Here is a 26,308-nt window from a genome sequence, read left to right as displayed (position 1 = left end):
GCGGACGGGGACTGCTGTGCGTGCATGCGTAATTTGTGCACGCGTTGCTCATTCATTTGTTTTGGGTCCCCTTTAACAACCTTCCATCCTTACTGTTTGGGTGTTTGCCAGTGCGTCCTATCCTGCTCAATATCTTCCGTTTAATACCCGCTTAGGCATTTCTAGCCTTGTTGTAAGGGCTCCTTTTACGTATGGCGCATAGGGAACGCCGAGAGCTTACGAGCTCCTAGAATGGACTGCGCCTATGGGTCACTTATACTTATCGCGAACAATGGGATGTTTGCCACTATTCCGGATGCCAGCTCGCAACTGGGCACACAAATAGTTCAAACGGCGCGTTTTCGTCCTGTATATGAAACGGGTTTTCTGACTTCTCAAGCAATTTTTCGACCGACTCGACATATAAGGCTTGTAACAAGCCCGCACATAATAAACAGAGTACTCTTCACGTCGCCATTACTAACTTCTTCTTTGTTCTCCTCCGCCACCTGGGCCTTTTACTACAAATTATGTCTTTCTTCTTCTTCAACTGCTTTAGTACGTTTCACTCCCGCCGCCATTGTTTTCATTCCTCCTGGGGTGGTATTTAAAAACGTTTGCTATAGAGGTTGATTCAACGGTGCCATTGGGGCCTACATACCCAAGAGTCTTTAAGATTCCCTGTTGACTTGCTGATTTGACAACAGCGAATGGCTCTTTGTGATTTGCGTATGAGTTCGACAGTCCTTTTCTTACTAGCCCTAAGTCTCCAACCTCTGTTCTTGATATCGTTGTGTTTTGTCTTTCATCATTTCACGGTACTTCGCTCTCTTCGTTTCTTCACTCTTATGTCAGTTGCAGCGCTGCTTGAATTCTTAGAGACGTGTCGGCTGGTAAATAGGTTAGGTTCTGCGTAGCAGCAAAAAGCTATGTGCATCCCCGAGCTGTTTTATAGGATTGGTTATGATGAGCTACCGCCGCTTCAAGGCAGCACTTCCATCCACCTGGGAAGTCTGGATACATATTTATGTACAGTTTGATGTCCCGAATAGCTCGCTCAGCTAGCCCATTAGCTGCTAAGTGATACGGTGCTGTGAACCTGAGCGTAACTCCACGTCGCTCGGCCCGTTGCTTAAGGTGATGGCACGCAAAGGCAGGTCCATTGTCTGACACTACTGCTTTAACGTTGTCAAACATCTTTCGGCATAAAAAGGAAATCACACTGTTGGCGTCCGCCTTCCCCCGTTTTGCTGCCACCATCCTGGTGCACTCATCCACACACAACAGGAATGCTTGCGTTTTCTTGACGTCTTTAGATTTTTTTCGGATTTCAGCGAAGCACATGTGAATAACTTCAAATGGTACGCTCGAGTGCGTCGGAAATATTATCTGTTGAGTTGGGTCCTTAAACTTTACTTTATTCACCTGTCATCTGAAACCAGATGGGCGAGTTCTTTCATCCGAAGCGGAGGCGGTTGTATTCGTAGATGTCAAACGGAGTTATGAACGCCGTATATTGCTTTGTATCCTCTTGAAGTGGTACTTGCAAAAAAATTTACAAAGTTCTACATAGAAAACCAAGTACGTCCACCTGTGTCATCAATAATTTCCTCTATTTTGGGATAGAAAACGGAATGAGATGTGTGTGGTTGTTAATTGCTCTATAGTCCGTGCAGAGTAGGAGGCTTCCATCTTCCTTGGGTGCTATGGTTATCGGCGATGCAGATGCTGATACGGACAGACAAATAATACCTGCGCCCAGCATCTTCGCAAGCTCTTTCAGCCATGCTTTCAATTCTCTGGTGAGGCTGTAAGGTTTCCTCCGTACTACAGCTTTGTCATGTAATTTAAACGAGACTTCAAACTTCTTAGTACCTGGAAGATAGCCTCCGCAGCAGGGTAATTCAGAATATATTCGAGGGATCTCATCTCCTTTCTTCACAACACGAATTAGGGGTGAAGCTCCTTAGGGTCTAGCCTTTTCCGTCAGGCTTCGTCTGTGCTCACATCGACTGCCACGCCATTTGTCTGTCATGGATGAAACGTTGCATGCAGCGGCTCAACGTCTATACACGAGATAGCGCTGGTGTGTATGGTGCGTTCTAGACCACACAATCTCTTTCTGCCATGGACGAACGTAAGGCGCGGCATGCTGCGGCTCAGCGTCTACACAGACAGCAAGCGACTCCGGCGGCGAGGGCGCGGGAAACGGCGGCTCGCCGGCAACGCCGAAGGCAAGCTACCCCGGAGGCGAGAGCGAGGGAAGCGGTGGCAAAGCGGCAACGCCGACAACAAGCTGCTACCCTTGAGGTCAGAGCTCGGGAAGCGGCGGCTAAACGCCAGAAACGTTGTCGGCTGGAGACGGGAGTCACCGATGCGCGGTTCAACCACGATTTCCTCGAACGCAGTGTCAGGCACAGCTGCCAGGTGTGTGATCGCCTGTGGTTCGACAACGCATTGACCAAAATCGGCAACATACGAAACCAACAGTCGCCAGTCAACGCCATCGCAGTGCTGCAGCAAGAGTTCTCCGGTGGTAATCACAGTGAGTGCGTGGTTTGATCGACGTGCAAAGATTGCTTGGTAGCGGGCAAGGTCTGTGCCATGCAGTCACATATCACACACCACATATATATTGCCACATATCACACACCGCACTGCTTCGCCCCACTCATCAAGATGCACTTCGTGGATATGCGGTGATTTTTTTTTTCATTTTCTTTTATAAAAGGTTGCGGCTCATGCCCATCGAGGCTCAAAGACACAGCATCATCATAGTGTATGTTAAGCTTGCGCAACTTCATGTCCGGAGGGGAGAGTAGAAAGTCAAACTCAATGCCTTCTATAACGAGTACCAGTATTTTTGCAGCTCGTGATTTGTACTTAAGCTTTAGGCGCATTCCACCTCAGTGTTCCTTCTCACGCCCATCGTAGCCTCGAACAACCACTGTTTTTCCTGTAAATATGCTCTCTGCTTCGGATCCGCTTCTTTTTATAATTCAAACGGAAGCTCCACTGTCTACAAGAGCTCGAATTGTCTCACCGTCCAGTTCGAGTTGTGTATGCAATAACTTGATGACACAAGTTGGACTGCCTCATTTTCTGTAGAGATATCTTTAGAATTCCCTTCGGCTTCTTTTTGCTCTTCATCGTTTACCTATGTGGGTTTCTGTCCGGGAGATATAGGTCTTGCGATGCTCGCGCCAAAGTTAGACCTGACACCCTCCGACACCGACGAACACTTATCATCGAAGCGATTGACGCTTGGTGTCCCTGAAAAGTTTTTTCGGACCTTATAGCTTCGCTCAGTCCAGCAATGCGGGAATAGCTTTAGCAGCTCCAAGAGCGCTTCGAGCGTTTTCAGGCCTTGTGCTAGAACCTGTCATTGCAAATATCTAGTAAACCGTGGATGATAGGCGCAAGTGATTACAGCGACAGTCGAGGTTCAGCGAAGCGAATAAGTCGCTGTTTCTCTAGAAAATACTCGAGTGGCGTGCTGGACTTGAAACGGTAGAATACTGCCTCATGCCACTGGTCAACCGGATGCTTGCTTAATGTCAGAAGGAAACTCTCCTACCATTTAAACCAAGGTTAAAGCTCTCGTCGCCACTCGTACCACTTTCTTGCTATCCCACTAAGGAATGGTCGCATGTTGGTCTCTAGGTCTTCATCAGACAGCTATCCGTTGTTCTTCGCAGCTTGTTCATAGAAAGTTATCCACCTTTCTGGACTGTCGGATGAGCCGTCGGACGTTTCAGGACATACTATTTGTGATGAAATGTTTGTGATGAAACGTGATAAAAGGTTAAAGCATAAGCCAGAGTCTCAATAATGGAGCTCTGCAGCGAAATTTGCTCTTGTTGATATGATATGGCTTGAAGAACTGTCTGTAGCTCGCCAGATGAAGTTTGTCGGACCATGAAGGTTCTATCTATCGGTGTGAACACCAGCTTGTTGAAAAGACGCTGCGGAATATTTACATTCACTGATTGTTGCTTCAAAAATTCTTAAGACACTGAGGATTCATCCAGAACGAGATTCAGAAGCTCACTGTAGCGACGTGTTTGGGAAGATTAGTGGCGGCATTGTCCTCGACTTGATATTTCCTGAATATCACAGAGCTACCTGCTGTTCTCCACAAAGAAAGTCACCCACGTATTGCTTCGTCTCGTCGGCTGCGCCAAATTATGTAACAATCCCGCACATAATAAACATAGTACTCTTCAGCTCGACATTACTAACTTCTTCTTTATTCTCCTCCACCACCTGGCCCCTTTACTACAAATTCTGCCTTTCTTCTTCTTTAACTGCTTGATCACGCTTCAATTCTAAGCAAAAAAAAAAAAAATTGCCGTACTTGTTCAAAGGCGCCAGGAGTTTACGGAGTATATGATGTCGCATGGTGCATGAAAAACAAATCAGATCACTTGGCCTTGTTTGTTTTGAACCACGTAAACAACATAGTTAAAATAGCTGTAGAATAATATGTTACGATTTGCATAAAAACTTGACAAGAGACTACAGTTGCTTTCAAATTCCGCCCCTACCGCAATCGGCCACAGGAACCGGAGTCGAAGCCGCGACCATAAGGAAATAAAGCACCATAGCCACTGCGGCCATAAATTTCAGTGGCGATCGATTTCGGGATACTATCGGCCACTTTCTGCACCGCTTTCATTACACGTACGCGTTTCCACATATTTGTTTTTTGTGAACGCAACTTAATAGGCACTTTCGCACTAATAATAATCGCACGACAGCCACATGTACCGCGAGAATAAAGAAAAGAAATATCCTTAAGCATTATTCCATACATGAGCAAGAAGATCTAGATTACCTGTACGTTTTAAGGTCTTGCTTGCATCTCAGTGCAGTAAATACTGTCTAAAAGGACTGCGTCTAAAACGTATAGCCTATTGCTGAGAGCAATTCGTATGCGCATACCAATGATCGAGAATAAAATAACTTGCCTGTTTTGCGATCAACCTTCCTCCACCGACATTCATGATATCGCATGCGCATCGTTGCGCGATGAAGTATCCATGCAGCACATTGAAGGCACTGAAACACAGTCAGTGGGTGAAGTGATCGCCTATGGTGCTCGTAGAGAGGGAACCGATCGGTCGCAGCCGATGAAATCGCAATGCGCTAGACGGGATCACGGCGCAACTCATTTTCAGGTCCCAGCGTGCTCGCGCTAAGGGAGGAAAGTTCCTCCATTTACGATTGCCGCAAGAGGGCGCAGCGCGTGAACCTCGCTCGAAGGAGGAACTCGCTGGCCTGAAGGAGGAACAGAGCCCGTTGTTCCATTCTCACTCCCTTTTTTTTAGAGTGCACTTGACGCTCGCTGGCAGAAACGCGATACGGGCGTTGTCGCAATGGTGGGTGAGAGACAGTTTCGATGGGGTGCGTTACAGTTGAAGTCCGACCCAAGGAAGCTTGCCCCACGTCGAAAGACGAACGAAATTAATCCAGGAGCGACAGCAGCTGGGAACGCTGGGCCTCTGTAAGGGTCCCAGCGATGGAGGCACCAAATACATCTCCGGGCAATGTGTCAGCAGTAGAAACAGCACTGAGCGTAGGGTAGGTTGCGCAATTGGGGTAGTCGGTGACGTCGATAACTTGCACGTCGTCGATGGCTTCCACGGTACCAACACATTCTCCTCGGAGCAGCATGACAGGGTATGGGCACGGGTTGCAAACGAAAATTGTGCAAGTAGCCTTGATAATGTCCACGGTCGCAAAAGGTAGCAACAGGCCCTTCCTTGCGAGGAAACGGCCAGACGGCGAAAGTAATGCAATGGCGTCCGAGAGGCCACTGCAGCGCATGGACACGATCATTGAGGCGTTGGGAGCAACCTGAGTGTCGGCGTCGACGATTAGTTTCCTGGAAAGCGACGGAGCGTCAGTGGGTGTCAAATCTAGCAGCGGCGATAGTTCTATTTCGGCCCGTGCGCAATCGATAACGGCATTGTGGTGCGCGAGAAAACCCCAGCTGAGGATGACATCGTGAGAACAGGAGGAAATGAGGAAGAATTCTATAGCGTATACAGCGTCCTCAATTTCTACACGAGCAGTGCAAGACGCCAAGGGTCGAATGTGCTGAGCACTGGCTGTTCGAAGGGATAGTCCGGACAGGGGTGTCGTTACTTTCCGAAGTAAGCGGCAAAGTTTAGCGTCCATAACAGATACGGCTGCTCCTGTGTCCACGAGTGAAGACGCGCGGACACCGTCGACAAACACGTCTAGCACATTGGATGGGCTGCAATGAGGACTTGTGCAGTTCGACGTTGTCGCAGCCCTTGCCTCCTGGACTGCGACTGTTAGTTTTCCTCATCCCGAGGGGCGGCACGAGGCCACATCGGCGATAGCGAGCGCCGGCGCGGAGATGGGGAACGGCGGGTGTTCGGCGGCGGGCGGTATGTTGGTGACACACCGGAAAATGGGTCGTAATATGGACGGGTTGAACGGTTGGTCATGGATGATGCGACGCTGGGCGGCTGCAGACGATTACAGAAACGGGCCACGTGACTGGCTTAGCGGCAGGCAAAGCATATAGGCCGGTTGTCAGATGTACGCCACCGGTTCGCTGTGGCTGGTCCCGTCCACGTCGGAGCACGCGCTGTATGGAGCGGCTGGTGATAGGGCTGCACTGGAGGCCTAGCCACGACACCGGCATAAGTAAGGGGCACATGAGCAGAGAGTGGGTGGGGCCTCGCGACGACTTCAGCGTAGCTGAGCGGTGCTGGTGCCGGAGCCTGTTGGGGTGGTGCCACGACCTCGGTGTAGCTCAGTGGCACAGACGCAGGAACATGGTGGCGTTGGTCTGGCAAGACCTCGGTGATTTCTTGCTCGATGGCGCGGCGGAGCGGAGGCACGATAGTCGAAGCGGGCTGTGCCACATGGGACGGTTGAGCAAAGGGTACCAATGAGAGTTGGCGTGCTACTTCGTCCCGAACGAATGCTTTCACTTCCGCAAGCAGTGCGGTCTGGTGGAAGGTGGTAGCCAGACCAGCAATGTGTTCGTCGCGTGATGAGGACCGACGAGTCAACGAGCGCTGCCTGCGTAGCTCCTCGTAACTTTGACATAACGTAACGATCTCTGTTACGGATTGTGGGTTCTTAGCGAGCAGCATATTGAAAGCGGCGTGCTCGATTCCTTTCATGACGTTTCTGATTCTGTCTCATTCCGACATCGTCGCGTCCACGCGCTTACACAAGTCCAGGATATCTTCGATGTAGCTAGTGAAGGACTCTCCAGGCTGTTGGGCTCGTTCTCGCAAGCGGGATTCTGCTCGCACCTTGCGCGCAGCAGGACGACCAAACACAGCTACCAATGAGGTCCTGAACGCGGACCATGTCGGAATTTCCGTCTCGTGGTTGTTGTACTAGAGGCTTGCCACGCCGGCGAGGTAAAAGAGTACGTTGCTTAGTTTCGCGGCATCGTCCCATTTATTGCCGACGCTTACTCGCTCGTACGTGGACAGTCAGTCCTCCACGTCGTGGTTGTCTGTGCCACTGAAAACAGGAGGATCCTTGTGGTGAGGTAGACCAGAGCACACGACGGATGGTGCAGGAGGCGTTTGCTGGGACGTCGGCTGAGATGCGTCCTGAGACATGGTTGAGGAGAGGGTACGGGATCGAAGCTCCCGGATGCGTTCGAGCGTAGCACTCTCCACCACTTGTAAAGGCGTTTATTGCACGCAAGCGTTAGAGCCGACCGTTGGATCAGCTCAGGGAACTGCGGGCGCGAGCGGCGTAGTCCGAGCGATGCGCTGGAGAGCCTGACCCACTAGACAGCGCTGGTAAGGATGCCTCACTACATCTTCCAGATATATATGCGAATGCGCTGCCAACGCATTCCTCGCGAAGCAAAGTGAGAGGACAGGACAATTGGTTGGAGACGAGCAGTCTGCTGATGCCGGCATGAACGTCCAAAACAGCGAAAGGCAGCGGGGAACATTTGCGACGAGTGAAAATGGCGGATGGCGTAAAAAGTGCGCTGGCATCAGCAACAAGGTTGCATGACACCGTGGCTAGGGCAGAAGAGTGCGGTGGAATGGTAACGTCTTCGGCAACAAAAACTTTATCGTCAGGTTCACGAGCGTCAAGGAGCGGGGCGTCGCACAGCGTTTGAAATTCCACCTCAGCATGAGAACAGTCGATGACGGCCTTATTAGTGGAAAGGAAGTCCCAGCCCAAAATAAGATCATGGGAACAAGAACACAGCACCAAAAATTCGACGATGTAGAGGAGGCCGTTGATCACAACACGAGCAGTACACGCAGCTGCAGGCGTGATGCGGTCTGCGCTGGCAACACGAAGGGATACGTTGGACAGTGGCGTCGTAACTTTCCTGAGCGAACGGCAAAGTGTGGCACTAATAACCGAAACTGCGGCACCAGTGTCAACGAGGGCGAGTGCAGCGACGCCGTCCACATATACATCAATAATATTAGTCGGAGAAGGGAGACGCCTTGGTCTGTTCGTGGGTGACGCAGTTCTCGCCTCTGGAACTGCGGCGATTAGTTTTCCCGTTCGGGCGTAGAAGGACGACGACGCATCGGTGAAAGCGAGCGACGTCGGGGCGATGGCGAACGGCGGTCAACAAGAGGGCGGTGGCCCGAGTAAGAAGACATCTGGCCAGGGTTCTGAGGCACGGAGGACGACGGGTATGGTGAACCGTATGGTTCGGTGTCGAAGCTACGGCGGTAGGATGTTGGACGGCGACGGCAAAATCGTGCAATGTGGCCAGGTAGACCACATGCAAAACATATTGGGCGGTTGTCAGGAGTGCGCCATTGTCCACTGCTCTGTGGGTACCGCGGCTGAACGAAGTGAGGGGCTGGACGCAGTGGCACGGCTGATGGGAATGGCGCAAAGGTCTGAGGTGGTGGCCGCGCGAGAGCCTCGGCATAGCTAAGAGGTGCAGTCACCTCGGGAAAAGCAACGGGAGTCGGCACCGGTGGAGTTTAGCGGGCAGAAGGGAGAGCGGCGCAAACTTGCTCTTGGATGACCTGGCGAAGGTTGGCCGGCAAAGACGAGGGTGGTGACGTGGCTGAGGACAGCAGCGAAAGCTGGCGAGCGACCTCAGCACGGACGAACTCTTTAATGTGGCAAAGCAGGGAGTCCATGTCAGGAGCCACGGCCACGCTCGCGAGGCTTTCATCGGACACAGGTGGGCGCCGTGTGAGAAGACGCTGCCTGCAGAGCTCGTCGAAACTCTGGCAAAGCTCAATGACCTGAGAAACTGTCTCAGGGCTTTTTGACAGCAGCATATGAAAGGCATCGTCGGAAATGCCCTTCATGATGTGACGTACCTTGTCCCCCTCCGCCATCGTCGGGTTGACACGCCGGCAGAGGTCGACGATGTCCTCTATGTAGCTGGTGAACGTTTCACCAGTTTGCTGGGATCGGCTGCGCAGGCGTTGTTCAGCGCGAAGCTTGCGCACGCCAGGGCGGCCGAAAACGTCTGCAATGCTGGTTTTGAAGCGAGCCCATGTGCGGAGATCGGCTTCGTGGTTTCGAAACCACAGCTTGGTGGTTCCGACAGATAGAACATCGCGTTGTTGAGCTTCTGGGTGTCGTCCCATTTGTTAGTGTTGCTGGCGCGTTCATACGATTCCAGCCAATCTTCAACGTCTTTCTCATCGGTGCCGCAGAAGATGTCAGGATCCCGCTGACGCTGGGCACCGGCACATACGATGGCTGGAGTAACCGGTGGGGATGTCGGGCTGGGGTCGTCAGGCATGACGGACGGCAGAGTTCGGGTGCGTAATTCCAGGTTGGGGGAAACCGCATCACCTCCACCAGAATCTAATGTGAACACAGTACAAGAGAGCAGCGGGCAGCGTTGGCAGCGTGTCTCAACCAGAGCGGCTCAGGCAATCTCGAGCTCGCGCTTCCCGGATGACTGGCGATGTGGCTGCAGCGCCGGGCATTCGTCTTCACTACAATATATATATATATATATATATATATATATATCACGCCGACGAATGTTGGTCCTCCGGCCGAAACGTCTGTCAGTAAATATGCCGCAACGTTCGTCTTATATATATATATATATATATATATATATATATATATACATTGACGCGAAGTAAGCGGCCCACTACAGGCACAAGATGGCCAGAGAGAAGACGACGAAGGGCGCAGGTGTGCGCGCGTTCTTTGAGTGTCGGCCATCATTAAAGAAGACTGTTCTCTTTCGGCAAGTTCGTATTAATTATCTTCGTGACATTTTACTGGTGGAGGTGCTGGGTATATGATACCATTGCCGGAGACGCAGCGTACGCCTGACTCATCCCCAGTGAGTAGTCCGGGAGAGATTACTCCTGTGCACGTACGCACCAGCCGCTGTCTTCAAGGGCTCCAACCTGAGCACAGTGTGTTGCCCGATCGTATCCGGACGATGAACCTGAGCCCACAGCCTCCTGCTGCTGCGGCTAGTTTCGCCGGCGCAGATAATCTTCAACCAGCCACAGACGCCGATTGCGTTCCACGGAGATGCTACTGAAGACGTGGAAGATTGGCTAGACCTTTTCGAGCGGGTCGCCGAATGCAACGGATGGAACGAAGACCGCAAGTTGCGCAACGTGTACTTCGCTCTCCAAGACTCCGCGCGGACGTGGTTCCATAACCATGAAACGACATTCACTTCGTGGCACGAATTTCGACAGCAGCTGGTCGCCACATACTCTAACATGGACAGGAAGGAGCGAGCGGAGCTGGCAATACAGGCAAGATTCCAAGCCCCAAACGAGAGCGTCACCACGTATACTGAAGACATGGCTCGGCTATTCAGACGTGCGGATGCCTCAATCGCCGAAGATAAGAAGGTGCGACATTTGATGCGAGGTGTGAAGCAAGAGATCTTTGCTGGACTTATTCGGAATCCGCCCACAACACTTGCAGACTTCCTTGCTGAAGCGACAGCAATGGAAAGGGCCCTTCGACAGCGTGCAAGACAATACAACCGCAACGTGATGGAACTTTCACACAGCCGCTCTAGCATGACCTCGGAAAACCACCTCGAGGATTTACGCGAATTGATCACGGCTGTGGTAAGAGAAGAGCTCCACAAAATGCAGGTAACCGACGCGCCGACAGCCCGAATTTCTGTGGCGGAGATAGTGCCCGACGAGATTGGGCAAGCCGTCCAAGCTCCTGAACGCTACAAGGTACCACAACAGCGGGAGCCAGTCCGAATGACTTATGCGGACGCCGTACGACGACCGTCGCTGTACGGCCCCTCAAACGTCATGCGCCCCTCCGAACATACTGAAGTAGTGTTCTGGCGTCGCAGTCCGCCGTCCATCGAGGAGTCGAGGCCCAGAAAAAGCGACGTTTGGCGGGCTCCTGACCTCAGGTTCCTATGTTTTCATTGCGGAGAGGCTGGCCACGTCTACAGGATGTGCCCCTAACGACGCCTGGGCCTCCGCGGGTTCATTCCAGGTGCACCTCGTCCACGACCTGGTCCGCGCCCGATGGAGATAGAGAACTTCATCGCGAGTCGCGACAGTTCATTCGAGCAGCGAAGGCACGAGCCCCGTTCGGCATCGCCTGCTCGATACCGATCGCCAAGTCCCTTATTTCATCGAGACGCTCGTAGGCGTCGTTCACCCAGCCCTGCAAACCCGGAAAACTGAGTCCAGCGACCTCCGGAGGTGAGGCCGCTGACGCCGAGCGCTTCGAATATCCTCCATCACGACGACAACGACGACAAAGCACCGACGTTCAGTCACACTCCAGTGCCCAAAGGCAAGTGGTAACGTCAGACATTCTGGTTACCATAGACGACGAAGAAGTTACCGCTTTAATTGACACTGGGGCGGTGAGCTCGATTATGAGCAGAGAGCTTGCGTCAAAGTTAAAGAAAGTTTTTACGCAGTGGACTGGGTCGCATGTCCGTACTGCTGGAGCGCATCTATTAATTCCCGTGGGCAGATGCACTGCTCGGGTAAATATTCGTGGATTTACGTACGTCGAGGTCTTCATTATTCTGCCCAGCTGCTCGAGGCACTTGATACTCGGCATGGACTTTCTACAGGCGAATGGAGCCATAATTATCCTAGAAAAATCGAGCGTGACGTTCTCTACGGCAAAAGCCATAGCAAGCGACGCTGGCGACGAGAATCCCACCGAAAACGCCTTGCGCATCGTCGAAGACAGCATAACGGTACCGCCACGAAGCAGCCCACTGACCCTGGTAACGGGCGACGCATTCGACGGCTATGAGGGCATCACCGAGGCAAACATTCCGTTAATGCTTGAGCGGAACATCTGAATTGCACGGGGCCTCGTTCAGCTTCAGCACAGACGCTCATTAGTCCTGCTGACAAACTTCAGCAACGAATATCAGCACTTACCGCAAGGCACAGCTGTCGCCTTCCTCCATGAAATTGCTGCCTTCACTGATGTTGCCTCGCTAGAAACTGCTTCCCCTAATTCATCGATAGAGGCCAACCTGATCGATCGCATTCAGATTAACCAGGGCTTATCAGAACGACAGAAACAGCAGCTACTGGACCTTATCAACGACTTCTCTGGCTCTTTCTCTACCGGCGCACCTCCGTTACGAAGCATCGCATTCCTACGGACGAGTCAGCACGCCCCGTTCGTCAGCATCCTTACCGCGTTGCGCCTACGGAAAGGGAGGTGATAAAGCGCCAGGTTCAAGAAATGTTAGATGATGACGTGATTCAGCCATCCATAAGTCCATGGGCGTCACCCGTCGTTTTAGTTAAAAAGAAGGACAACACACTACGCTTCTGCGTAGACTACAGACGGCTTAATAGTGTCACCAAACGCGACATTTATCCTCTGCCACGGATCGATGACGCTCTGGACCGTCTACGCCACGCCCAATTTCTCACCTCGTTGGATCTTAAGTCTGGGTACTGGCAGATCGAAGTAGATGAGCGTGACCGCGAAGCCGTACTACGCCCGCGAAGAAGTGCCCCTCTGATCAACTATCTCCCACGCCCTCTGTCGCCCTCTATTCTCTCCAACCGGCGACCGGGACGGTCGCTTTTCACGTGGGGAGTAATGACGCGAAGTAAGCTGCCCACTATAAGTAAGCTGCCGTTATAGCGCCTGGGACGCTATAACGTAAAATGATTCCAAGTTGGTTTGATTCCAAACTCCTGACGTCAAAATGACGCCGCAGAACATGCGTATGGGCGTTTTTCAAACAGGCCAATCAGCAGCCTCCATCTTTGCCGGAAGCACGCTTTGCTTGTTTTTTACTCCTAAAGGGGCCGTATAGCAACTTCATGTTAGATGTAAACGCCTAATAAATAGATCATTGTTTTTCGCTGACATTAAAACTGTTTTGTAATGTTTTGACGCGCAAGTGGTAGACGCGTATTGCCAATTATTAGCAAGTATTCGCATTTTTCGAGCCGTAGTCACACACGCGTCGATTCCGCATTCGAGCCAGTCCGAGCCATTTTGCTGTGCACAGGTAAGATGGCGGCTACGTAGAAGCAGCTGATCAGTGCCGTGGCCCGCATTTAGTGTACCTTTGCCCGTAACGCTGCACGATTAGATGAGTCTCGGCCTCCGTGGTGCGCTTTCGCCCGAGAAGAATTTCGGAAGCTGTGAACATCATGGAAACCGTGAAAGCGAAGCGCAAGGTGAGTAAACAACATCGACCTCTTGTGCCGAATGCCTAGACAGTCGCATCTGAACATCTGCGGTGGTCGCGGGATGCTCACATTTGCTTTTATTCGCACAGGATAGCCAAGAATCGATGAAGGTTGGAAAGCAGTACATCGCAGCAGATACTGGTAAGCAACCTTTTTCTTTTCACAACGATCTGAACTGTCTGTCTCCGGGTGTGGGTGAAGTGCGCAGTGATAAAGCCCCCCTACATGTTGGAAGTGGACTTAACCGGGGAAAATGATCTGTTATTTTGTTTGTTTGTGAAGTTTATTACGTTTCAGAAAAACAGTGATTATGTTGTGATAATGCTACAAAACATTGAGTAAGTGTAACCGCTATTTTTTAACGGCATGGTGAAATGATATGTGAAACGATACGACTTGTTGCTTGTATTAATTTGCTGCGGTCCGGCGAAAATTGAAAGTACGAAAAAATGGCGGCACCTCCAGGACCCCGCGTATCGGCAGCTCAAACCGCTCTGCTTGTTGAGTTTATGAAGCAGCACCCGTACTTGGCGAGAGGCTTGTGGTATGAGTGCTGCGCATAAAAAAGCGTTGTGGAACGAGCTGACGGCCGCGCTCAACGCGCTAGGCCGGCTGTAAAAACAGCCCGGCGCTGGCGCCAGTATTGGGCGCGAATTGTGCATGACTTGAAAAAACTTGCCGCGCAATTTGGGTCGAAGAGGCGAGCCTGCAGCTTTCAACATACTTCGGAACGTAAGCTCACTGTGCTCATGTTTTTGCAGGAAAACAGGAGGAGGCAGGTTGGGCGGGCTGGAGGGCCGTGTGATGGACGTCTTGAGCCGCACCGGCCCAGGCTACGTGCCGGTCGATTTTTTTGCTGATGACGCCGAGGTGCGTAGTGTTTTGTGTTGCTATGTGGACCGGTTTGGGGAAGTTGCACTGTTCAGAGCTGATGAATGTTTTACTGCTTTGTGTTTATGTCTGTTTTCTTGCAATTAAGAACACATGCGAGCACATGATATCCATACTTTGCAGAAATGAAAATCTGCCCCCCCCCCCCCCCCCCCCTAGAATAACATAAGAAACCAATGCTGTTCAGAAAGGTCCTGTGATTGATTATATGGTTCATTACTCCGTGAAGCATGTGTAGTCACGAGTAATTCAGTTGATGTATCAAGCATATTCTGTACAGAGTGAATAAATTTGAATAGACTTGGCAAACAGTTCATGGAACTGAAGCAACAATAACAGTATTCAAATCATATTCATCAGGTGCAATGCTCACATAGTGTGTCTACTATGCTTTGTTATTGCAGCAGGCAAGCTCCAGCGAGGAAGAGGCCGCTGCCGCCCATGTGCCTCTCCCGACGGCCCCACCCCAAGTGTCCGTGGGCACAGAGCCGGGGACGAGCGGCACTGCACGTAAGGCACTTTAACAGCATTTGAAATGCGAAGCCTTCAGAAGAAAGCACTGCCTGTTGTGAACTTTTAAACAGAAAAAAAATTTCTTTCACATAGTCACCTACAAATAAACACAGCTAGTCCCTGCCATAATCGGACTGTGCAAGACGAAACTATATTCTGTTTGACTAATCATACCACTTGTAATGCAGCTTCTGTAGCGTTCAATTTGTCGTGTGGAAATTAATATTGGTGCAGCATATTGTAGTGCTGTGGTGTCGCTTTATTTATTTATCCAACTGTAAGGTTTATATTGCCTACAGCTTGTTGCCGGGAATAGTTTCCTATGTTTCCACCTATGAACCAGTGAATGTTCAACATAGAAGGGCACAACAAATTTGTTATCCTCTTTGCCCATTTAATTTTTAAGGATGACCAACTCGGCAGCAGCCCCAAAGACCACCTCGGCAGCAGCAGCCGCTAGAGGATGTGGCCTGCAGGGCAGCAGAGGAATGCGCGAGGCAGAGGCAGCTGGCGGAGGCTGCAAACGTGGAGGCTGTCGCCTTCCACCAGATGCTTCTTGAGCAACACAGACAGGTACGTAAAACTCGCCCAGGTTGCAATTTTTTTAAGAGGGCATCTGTATTCACTGGGCTGAAGTGTTCATTGGTTTGTTTACTTATGTATCCTCTGTGAGATGCTTTCTCATTCTGTTACTTCGCAAATTACAAAGCATTTCCGTGGTTGCATGTACCGGCACAGCATGCTCATCTTTTGCAGGACACCCGCCGTGGTTGCTCAGTGGCTATGGTGTTGGGCTGCTGAGCACGAGGTCGCGGGATCGAATCCCGGCCATGGCGGCCGCATTTCGATGGGGGCGAAATGCGAAAACACCCGTGTACTTAGATTTAGGTGCACGTTAAAGAACCCCAGGTGGTCTAAATTTCCGGAGTCCCCCACTACGGCGTGCCTCATAATCAGAACTGGTTTTGGCACGTAAAACCCCATAATTTTTTATCTTTTGCAGGTAAATTCTGCTTATCACCGACATTGCCTTCTTAGTGACAAAGGCGGCTTGGTAGCATTTTCTGTATTTGAACATGATTATAACATAACAGATCATATACAGTTTGCACTTCAACTTCTCACGTCATATGCATACGTTCTCACTGCCCTCTAGAGTAATCGTGCTGAAAGTGTAACCCTTGCAAACACTGATGAAACGAACAATTTAATTTCGTTTCCTCTAGCTGCAGTAAGTGCATTTTTTTTCGCAGAATCATCAACAACTGGTGGAGGAGCAGAGGGCCTCTCGCGTGGTGCAGCAGCAGTTGGTGGTGGAGACGAGGGGTTTGCGGGAGGCGACTGCCCTTGTCGCAGCCACCTTGCGCCAGCTCGTGGCTGCCCTCGCCCGTGGCCTCCGCGAGCCGCCTCAGCCGTAGTTTGTGGCACGAGTCACCATTATATGTTGTTCATTATGTCATTTGTTTATTATTTAATGTTTCGCATAATGCATAATTTATTGCAAGTTTTTTCTTATGTTTAGTTCCACTTGCTGAGCAAGCTTGTCTCAGTGAGTGAACTGTATGTCTAATGTTTCATCTTTTTGGTTAGGTCTGTGCTTTCGTTTTGTTGTTTATGAGCTATTTATGTATTCACTGCTTTTTAAGGAACATGTTGACTATGTGGTCACTTTTATTTTAGCCACAACAGTGTTTCACACGCAAATGCTGTGATAACAGGTATTGAAATCCACTGTTATGATTTTCACACTATATTTATGTTGTTTCCAATCCTTTTTGCCCTATGGAACCCACAAGTGGCCATATTATTTATTTTAGCAACACGTGCGTGTTACTTGCAATAGTTATTGGGATATATCAGGTTTCCAAATCGGTGATAGCAATGCAATCTAGTCCCCATTGATGTTGAGAATTTTTTATACACCCAATGTAGTCATTACTTTACTACATTCACTGCCAGGCTGTTCTTGTTGGCCTTGTTATATGTCAGATTATCGAAGTGCACGGTATTTTTTCACGTCTGTCATTCCTTAAAGGCGCCGGACTGCACTTTCACATTGGTGGCCCTATTGTATCTATTATGTGCATCTATTTTGTGCTACAAACACGGATGCATAACAGGCAAGTCTTGCAACACCTTTTTGTGCTGTGAAGTTGCTGGGTGAACGCAAATGATCGTGGATGAGCCCAAAGAAAAACAGTATCAATGACAGACATTTATGTGATTTAATGTGTGCCAGCAGCCTTTCACAATGTATTAGATCCCATTTAGTGGAAACCGTACTGTCACTTTGGCACCGTGAAATGGTATCCTGTGTACATTGATTTGTATCATGATGACTGTTATTCACTTCGAATAAAACATGACACTGAAGATGTGTTGAAATTGTTCGTTTACTGTAGGGACATGAAGGAACGAGTTTCAAGAACATCACTGGCACTTGATATCACTTTTTACAAATATATGTACAGTTATACAACTATGTACAAATGAATGTACATCCAAGAGAGCATCATGTGCTTGACATGCCAGGCGATCTGTGTCAGCATGACTTGGCCTGTTGAAAAGGAACTGTGCGGAGGCTGTGTGGCAAAGCTGTGTGGTGCCTGCAAGGTGTGCAAGAACAGTACATATGATGGAGCGAAAAGTGTGCTTTGCTGCGGCCCAAGCAGGAAGCGAGGAGACGAAGTCCAATATCCTCCCATGCACAGTGCAGACGGCGGTGACAGTGGCGGTGATACCAGCAGATAAATGCATCAAGACGACAGTAGCAACAGCAGCAGCAGCAATTCAACTAGCAAACTCCTGCTGCCCAGAGAAGTAGCTACGACATTCTGCTAATGACCACAACGTTGTCTATCCACAGCTACTAAGTAGTGTCACAGTGGAATGATGCAATAATCTCCAGTTGCGACAGCTCATTGGTACACGCTATGTGAAAGCAATGGTGGTAATTTAGCAGATTCTACAAAAAAAAAAAAAAAAAAACACCACGCTATCCACTCATGCCAATACGCCTTCACGTTGGTTCCCTCTCTTTATTAGGCATATGTGCCTGACACTGCAGGCACGTTTACTGCTGCTGTCGGTGCTGCTGCCGACGCAGCCGCCTTCGCACCCTTCGCAGGTAGTGCTGGTGCTGCTGTCGTGTGGTTCCGAATAATGTAATTACATTTTCACGGGCAGCACATCCTTTCAGGTACATTATGCGTGCTGCCCTCGCTCGGGGAACTACAAGTGGGAGGGGGCCACTGTTTTCATCGTCACTGCTGCTGTTGCTGCTGTCATCATCATCAACCTCATCAAATGCACTGTCACCTTCATCAAGACACAAATTGTGCAACACTGCACACGCTGCAACGATGTTGGCTGCGCGGTCTGGTTCATAGTGGAGGACACGGTACCTCTGAAGGCAGCGGAAGCGGCTCTTCAGAAGTCCAATGCAGCGTTCCACTATGGACCACATGGAAGCGTGTGCAGTGTTGTACCTGCCTTCTGCAGTGTGAGCGGGAGGATGACCTGGGACCGGAGTCAGGAGCCATGGTTCCAGGGGGTAGCCGCTGTCACCTGCACGAGCATAAAAATGGTATCAAATCAAATGCGCATGGTTGAGCTAGTGAAGCAGTGAGTCATGTTACATACACCTACTACACAGAGGCTGTAATAAAATAATGTACAGGCTGAGCACTTGATGCTGCTGTGATGAGCACAGATAACAATAGCTGGTGGTAAATAGTAAACTTCATATTATTAGCATTCAGCAAGGTGGCCGTTTGGCCGAGTTGTCTGTATTCTCGAATTAATGTCAGTGTAAAAAATAATGGGGCAAGACAAACGTTCTTTGTTTCGTAATGTACACTAATTTACATTAGCTTGCAATACAGCAGTTAAATGTCATTTTGCTGCAAGCAGATACTCATTAAAAAATTTACCAGCCCGCCTATGTAACCTATACTTAACACGCTACTATAATATAAACGGTTAGGGCTTCCAACATATACTCTTACGGCTGGAGTACACTTTATTGTGTGCTGCTAGGCAACTGTATGAATTTTATCCCTCTGCTCACCGAGGAGGTGCTCGCCGGCCTTGGCAATGTGTCCCTCCTGGAAACGACGACGCAACCACGTCGTTCTCCAGACGTGTGCGTCGTGATCCGACCCCGGTCGCAGAGCGTCGACGGCCAGAATCCGCATGCCTGCGTCGCAAATCTGACGAAAGCGTGCACAGCATCAGCAACGCGTTGCTATGAAAGGCAAATTAGACAAACATGACGATACTTACGAACATGCTGTTAAGGGCATAGAAGCCTTTGCGGCACATGTATGCCGCCTTGTTGTCGCCCTTCGGTGCGATGATGGCAATAAGGCTGCCGTCCACGCAGCCGATGACGCCGGGAATGCCGCCGCGTCGAAGGAACCCTTCTTTCACGGCCGCCTTTTCCTCCGACGTCCTCGGGTAGTGGACCCACTTGTTGCGAGTCCCGGCGTGGACGATTGCCTCCGCCACGCGTCGCACGCACTTGCTGACCGCAGGCTGCGTTACGCCAATCGTCTCCCCGCTCCCAACGGACCCCTGAAAGCTGCCCGTCGCGAAGAAACGCAACGTGCACAACACTTGTCGCTCCACCGACAGCGCTGTTGATCGCACGCCTGCGAGCTCCTCCGCCACTTCGTCGCACAGCCACCGCACAGTTTCCTTCCTCAGACGAAAGTGCTGCCGAAACACGTCGTCTGGCATGTCAAACGCGTCCTCGGCCTCCCTCCTTCCGTGCCTCCGCCAGAGCTGACGAGCCGCCGCCGCCAGCACCAGGAAGAACGCCGCCATTTTTGATTCCAAACGCAACGGGTCACTCGCCGGTGATTCCGCGATGTTTCCTGGGGCCGTATTCAGTAACGCTTCGGTTTTCGAAGGATTCGGTTTGCGTGCAGCGATTGGTCGCCGCCTGGGTGACGCCATCGCCTCAGGGCGCGAACGCATTTTTTGATGACGTCACGCACATGTCAATCACGCGGAAACCGAATTTGTCGTCTGCTACGAAGCGAAGCCACGCGCGCTGCTTCGGTCTGATCCGAAGCGCGGTGTGCCGTGCGCAGAGCCTGTGCGTGCCGTGTGCACGGGCGAGATAGCGGCACTCGGAGCAAAATGACGGCGTGTGCGGTGCCTGTGGCACCTGTTATCGTGCTTTTAGCGAGCCTCCGTGATAGACAGCGACAACCTCGACGTCGACAAGACGCCTTTGAGATGACAGACGAGGGATTCAGGCGAAAATTCAGATTCTCAAAAGAGACAGCGCTCCGACTGTGCGATGAACTTGAGTGTGTATTTTGGCCGCAACGCGAAGTTAGCGTACGACGTCCCACCTAGCGGCATAAATGGGTCAACCGAAGTAAACAAAATTCGTTAAGTCACTCACCACCATTACAACTCGCACACGTTTCATGATGAAAAACGTAAACCTCATCAATACCATGAACAAATTATTTTTATTTACCAAGAAGCGCTCGTAAATTGCTATATTTTTACTCGGTTTGTGACGTTCACTGCCACAAAACGAAACCTTCGCGCCGATTGGTCTCTGTCCTTTCACTTGTTTTCATTACGTCAACGGACCGCCCCAATGTGACGCCACCGCCAAACCGAATCCTTCGAAAACCGAAGCGTTACAGAATACGGCCCCTGTTTTGATCGGCATAATTTAGCATAAGTAGTGCGTAAACGTCACTATGACGTGTCAGTTTTTGCGGTTTCGTGACGTCGCTTGACGCACCGGCGAGGTGGGCGCGGCCTCGGAAATATGAGCCAATCAGCGAGCGGCGATCGTGGATTTGGAATCAAAACAGTTTGGAATCATTTTACGTTATAGCGCCCCAGGCACCGATCGTCATAAGTCAGCTGCCCACTACAGGCACAAGATCGCTATATAGAAGACGACGAAGGGCGCAGGTGTGCGCGCGTCCCTCTTGAGTGTCGGCCATCATTAAAGAAGGCTATTCTCTTTCGGCAAGTTCGTATTAATTATCTTCGTGACAATATATATATATATATATATATATATATATATATATATATGCTATTTTCTCTTCGTCGTCTTCTTCTCCAGTGCCCGCCTTCCGATCGCCTGCTGCCAAGCTCACTTCGTCTTTACACTCTTCCATGCTGAAAGTTTCCGGCGCGCTTGTCCACGCAACTTGTCCAGATATTTAAATCGTCATTTGTGAGCCGTACAGCGCACACCCAGCTTCTCTGGAGGTTGGCACTGGCTGTTGCGCTGAGGTAGCAGGTCCCACTGACGATTATCGAATTGCAGTTGAAAAAAAATTTCACAGTTTCGCCCTAAGGGCGAAGCAATGAATGCGATAGCAACACGGCAATATCATACGAAGTAAGGTGAGCGGCTTTGGTAGCAAAATGCAGCAGCACCAGCAACGCGCAGAACTGTTGTCGACGCCGTCGGCGTTTTGCCAGTGTTCGCACTGAACGCGCGCGGCGTTTTTATATAAATACGCATTTGGTGCCACAGCTTAACGTCGCCTTCCCTCTCTCTCTCCCTCCCGTCCCCCCACATCCTTATTCGCGACGGAAAAAGTAGCCTTTGCTCTCTATATATGGAAAAGAGGAAAGGGACGCTTAATTCTGCAGCCCTTCAGGGAGCACGGCGCAGAACGCACGTTTGCTCTTCGAAGTGCGTTCGTTCTCTATGAAAGCGCGCGTCCCTCGCGCTGTTTCACTCGCGCATACAGCGTCCGGAGTGCGGCGACGATTTCATCGCCCTTGACGCCATACGGAACCTCACGGCGACGGCGACGGCAGAAATCCGCTTTGGAATGTCCATATAGTTGCTATCGCAATAAAATGGGACAGGCGATCTCGGGCACTGAACCCCCGTCTGCCTCACAATGAGGGATCAGTAACATTGGTTGCGGTACGTGGCAGTGTGAAGGTACTTCAAAGTGCTCGGACCGGCTGGTCTTGGCAAAACGCCCCGCGCAGCCGCACTGTGCTCTTCAGAAGCCGTACCGTCGGCAGTATTTGATTAGTCTGCGATGTCCAATGTGAAAGGCGGTGTTGCAAACTTTTAAGGCTCGAAACAGGGTACGGCTGTGTCTGTGCCGAAAGTGATGGCCTACTGGGCCTCTGGTCTCCCGTGGGTCTCCCGCTGCCTCCCAGCGGCGCCTCAAAGCACTGGGCCAACAGCTGCCCTGAACTCAGGAGCTGTGGTTGCCGTGTGGGGCCCGGTGACCGCGTCGCCAGCAGCAGCGCATAGGATGTCATCTCGGGCTCCGGAAGCGATGTAAACATTCAGTAAAGAGCTTCGCTGTAAAATTACTGAATCACTGCAGCATTCTGTCGCCCAGTTTCGAAACGCAAAGCTCGAAACTAGTGCCTCCTGATATTTCTTTCAATGTAGACGTGACAACCGAAGTACCCTACTATTCGTAAATTGCAATGTGTGCAATCAAGTATTCAGTTTACATAGCAAGTAGGAAAGCTTGGAATATCTATGGTTGGAATAGGGCTGGTTGGAGAATCAATATTACTTTCATACATACTTCTCTGCTATACTGTTGATCCTACACTAGCAACAGAATGACTGCTGCATTGACCTAATATTCGGCCATTCTTGGCTCTAAAACTGGGCCAGCATAAGACGGGATTGCACTTTCCCGTATGCCAGCGCTAGTTCATGGCTCGTACCAATTCTTGCCAACATTTGGCCATGCTTGGTACTGTACTGCCTGGGGCTGCTGCTGTCTTGTCGAATATCTCATACTTGAGAATTACGAAAGCTTATTTTCGTGCCTAATGGTGGGATCGAATCTCAGTCACCAGACACTGCAGCCCCAAGGCTGTAACCATTAAACCACCCTCTCACCTACTCCAACTAGATTTTATATTGTCCCTTAGAGTGTCACATTGGCACTATCGGTGCGCGAGAGTACATATTGACACGTGTACTTGTTTATATTTCCCGGGTTTCAGTGAGAGTAGATATGCGCGAACCCGAGTAGCTGCGAAGGGGCTTTTTGTGAAGAACTTGTAACGTGTTGGGGTAACCTGGATTTGCCAAAGGCGTTCGGTATATTGCACTTAAATTCCACTAACACAGAAACTCGCACATGTTTCAACGATCTTTATGCGTTTAAACATACATAGATTCCTTCCATACATAGATATCCGCCTCTTCGAGTAGACCAGCTCATTAACTAGAATTGGGCTATCTGCCACAGGCAACCTCCAATCAATTTTGAAAGTGTTCGCTGAGATACCCTGTATATATATATATATATATATATATATATATATTGTGAACATTATTCATATGCTTCATATTCTCATCTGTACATTCTCATCATCGTCGTTTTTGACTGCCTAAACCTTGTCTCACAAGTGGTGGAGTGTGCTTTCCGGTTCCTTCGTCCTCTCGCTGTCGGTCTCTCTCCAGCTTCACCTACGCTACATCCCTGGAGCTCCGCTCGGGTTGCCGCCTCTACACTCGAACTGCACTCGACCATGTCTCAAGACCAGCAGGCCTCTACCGCGACATCCACCTTGCCTGCTGCCGCGGGTACCCCTGCTTGCACGGTCACCACCCCTCAGAAGGATCCACCGGTGTTTGCTGGACTTCCCCGTGAAGACGTTGAAGACTGGTTGCAGCTTTACGAGCGCGTGAGTAAGTTTAACCACTGGAACGAACCTGCAACACTTGGGCATGTCGCCTTCTACCTCAGCGGCATCGCAAGAACTTGGTTTTATAACCATGAGCTCGATTTCGTCAACTGGACCACCTTTAAACACCACCTACACCAGACTTTCGCGAGCTCTTCAATCAGCTCCGATTTTGCCAAGAAGAAGCTTGCCGAGCGTGTTCAGTACTCGGGCGAGTCGTACACTTCGTACATAGAGGACGTCGTCGCCCTCTGCTGTTGTGTGAACACCTCAATGGCGGAGAGTGATCGTGTACGCCACCTGCTCAAGGGTATCTGGACTGTGGCATTCAATGCTCTTGTAGTGCTGAACCCAACTACCGTCGCAGACATCATCAGCACGTGTCAGCGCCTCGATGAGCTCAATACGATCCGCTTACACCCTGACCCATCCGATTTCCGGGCGTCCAAGGACAGTGAGCTACGTATCCTGATTCGCTCCAGCATGCGTGAGGAACTGCACGCCGAAGCTTCGTCAACCCCTCCTGAGGTCCATATGACGCCTCCTGGTGGCGGCCTCCGCCATATCGTGATATAGCGCCATATAGTTTGTGGTGCTATCTTCGTGTACCTACGCGCTGATCTTGGTATGGGACTTCCTGTCTTCCGCTTCAGCTTTCATATCATGTAGTCAGCGCACTATTCATATGACGGACACTGAATCTTTGTCCGCTGTCGATGCTCACTACCTACGTTTCGTCACGTCTACCGACTGTTTCATTCCCGTGGGCAATGAGCATATTTTAACGCTGACTCCCGACACTATTGCTAATGGTGATGTGTTCCTTGCACCGAGCAGTCACTGCATTTCTAGTGGGCTTAGTATTCCTCCTAGCCTGGTGCGTTTTCAGGACGGTAGAGTGTTCGTCCCAATTCATAATCCTACTTCTTCGCCAGTTGTGCTCTCCCAGGGCACCACTGTGACTTGCTTTACTGACACCGAAACTCTTTCACTGGTACCCCTTCACACCGAATCACCACCTTTGTCTACCATAACTGATGATCATGCTGCTGCCGCTGCTTTAAAGGATGCGACAAATCCCGATCTGACTGCTGCGCAGAAAGCAGACTTTTTGGCCCTACTGCAAAAACACAGCACTTTATTTGACGTTTACTCAACGCTTCTGGGACGCACTTCCATTGCTGTGTATCGCATTGATACCGAAGACAGTTCTATTGTACGCCGCTTCCCGTATCGCGTGTCTTCCGCATAGTGGAAAATTAGTGCGGCCAACGTTGACGACATGCTTAAAAGAGACATCATTCGGCCATCGTCCAGTTGTTGGTCTTCTCCTGTTGTGGTGGTCCGCAAGAAAGACAGCTCTGTACGATTTTGCGTAGATTATCGAGCACTGAATAAGATCACGCGCAAGGACGTATATCCGATGCCAAGAATTGACGATGCCATTGACTCCCTCCAGGGCGCTGAATATTTCTCAAGTCTAAACCTCCGATCTGGGTACTGGCAAATACCCATGGGCGAAGCGGTCAAGGACAAGACAGCCTTTCCAACGCCAGACGGACTTTACAAATTTAACGTCATGCCCTTCGGTTTATGTAATGCTCCTTTAACAATTCAACGCATGATCGATACAGTTTTACGCGGCCTTAAGTGGAAGACCTGTCTGTGTTATTTAGATCACATCATTATTTTTTCTACAACTTTTCGTCAGCACCATGAACGTTTGGACGAAGTTTTCACATGCATTTCCAACGCTGGACTCCAACTCAACACAAATAAATGCCATTTTGCCTGAAATAACATCAAAGTGTTGGGCCAGATTATCAGTAAAGATGGCGTTCGACCAGATCCAGACAAGGTTACTGCCGTGCTTCGCTTCCCTCGCACCGAAAATCAAAAACAATAAGAAGCTTCTTGGACCTGGCATCTTACTTCCGCCGCTTCATCAGTCATTTTGCTGCCATGGCGTCACCGCTGCACAAGTTGCTGACGTCGGGCACTGCTCTCACTTGGACAGACGACTGCGAACTTTCTTTCCAAGCCATCAAGCAAGCCTTAACAACCGACCCTGTCCTCTGTCACTTCGATGAGAACCCACCAACTTGTTTGCACACCGACGCTAGTGGCCATGCGATTGGTGCTGTTCTTCTACATCGTGATACTACTACACGAGAGAGAGTTGTTGCTTATGCTGGTCGCGCATTACCGGCTGCCGAAAAGAACTACTCGATAACAGAGCAGGAATGCCTCGCAGTAGTTTGGGCCATACAAAAGTTTCGACCATATCTTTATGGGCACCACTTCACAGTCATAACCGACCACCATGCATTATGCTGGTTGTCGTCAATGGAACATTTGTCTGTGCGCCTTGGCCGCTGGGTGGTCCGATTACAAGAGTACGATTTTGAGGTTGTCTACAAGTCGGGGAAAAAGCATCAAGATGCCGACGCTCTGTCTCGCTGCCCCCTGCCACTATTATCTTCGAGCACGTCTCTCCATTGCTCGCCACTTGAAAATGAGAGTAAGTCTCCAATTAAGTTATTACCTCTAGCGGTTACTGACCTGCCATCTTCTAATCGCGGAACTCAGTTCGCCTCGTGTCA

At 50.3% G+C, this 26,308-nt stretch overlaps 1 protein-coding gene across 1 annotated transcript; it reads right to left on the bottom strand.

Annotated features, from left to right (window-relative positions):
- Nucleotides 1-18,078: 18,078 nt before the first annotated feature.
- On the bottom strand, nucleotides 18,079-19,789 carry LOC119431689 (putative nuclease HARBI1). Its single transcript, XM_037699168.2, has 3 exons — nucleotides 19,320-19,789; nucleotides 19,105-19,246; nucleotides 18,079-18,602 (listed from the first exon to the last, which is right to left on the bottom strand). The coding sequence occupies exons 1-3, from the start codon at nucleotides 19,773-19,775 to the stop codon at nucleotides 18,109-18,111; spliced, it is 1,092 nt and encodes a 363-aa protein (XP_037555096.2). The 5' UTR covers nucleotides 19,776-19,789; the 3' UTR covers nucleotides 18,079-18,108.
- Nucleotides 19,790-26,308: the final 6,519 nt, after the last annotated feature.

The sequence above is a fragment of the Dermacentor silvarum genome, chromosome 10 (genome assembly GCF_013339745.2).
Source record: "Dermacentor silvarum isolate Dsil-2018 chromosome 10, BIME_Dsil_1.4, whole genome shotgun sequence".
Classification (NCBI taxonomy): Eukaryota; Metazoa; Arthropoda; class Arachnida; order Ixodida; family Ixodidae; genus Dermacentor; species Dermacentor silvarum.
This window is presented reverse-complemented; position numbering and strand designations above follow the sequence as displayed.

What these genes read in the sequence shown, in the direction of transcription:
- LOC119431689 (XM_037699168.2), bottom strand. Translation starts at nt 19,775, where the DNA reads ATGCCAGACGACGTGTTTCGGCAGCACTTTCGTCTGAGGAAGGAAACT. An exon ending in ATGCCCTTAACAGCATGTTC is followed by an intron (nt 19,247 to 19,319) that starts GTAAGTATCGTC and finishes CGCTTTCGTCAG; the next exon opens with ATTTGCGACGCAGGCATGCG. An exon ending in GGCCGGCGAGCACCTCCTCG is followed by an intron (nt 18,603 to 19,104) that starts GTGAGCAGAGGG and finishes ATGCTCGTGCAG; the next exon opens with GTGACAGCGGCTACCCCCTG.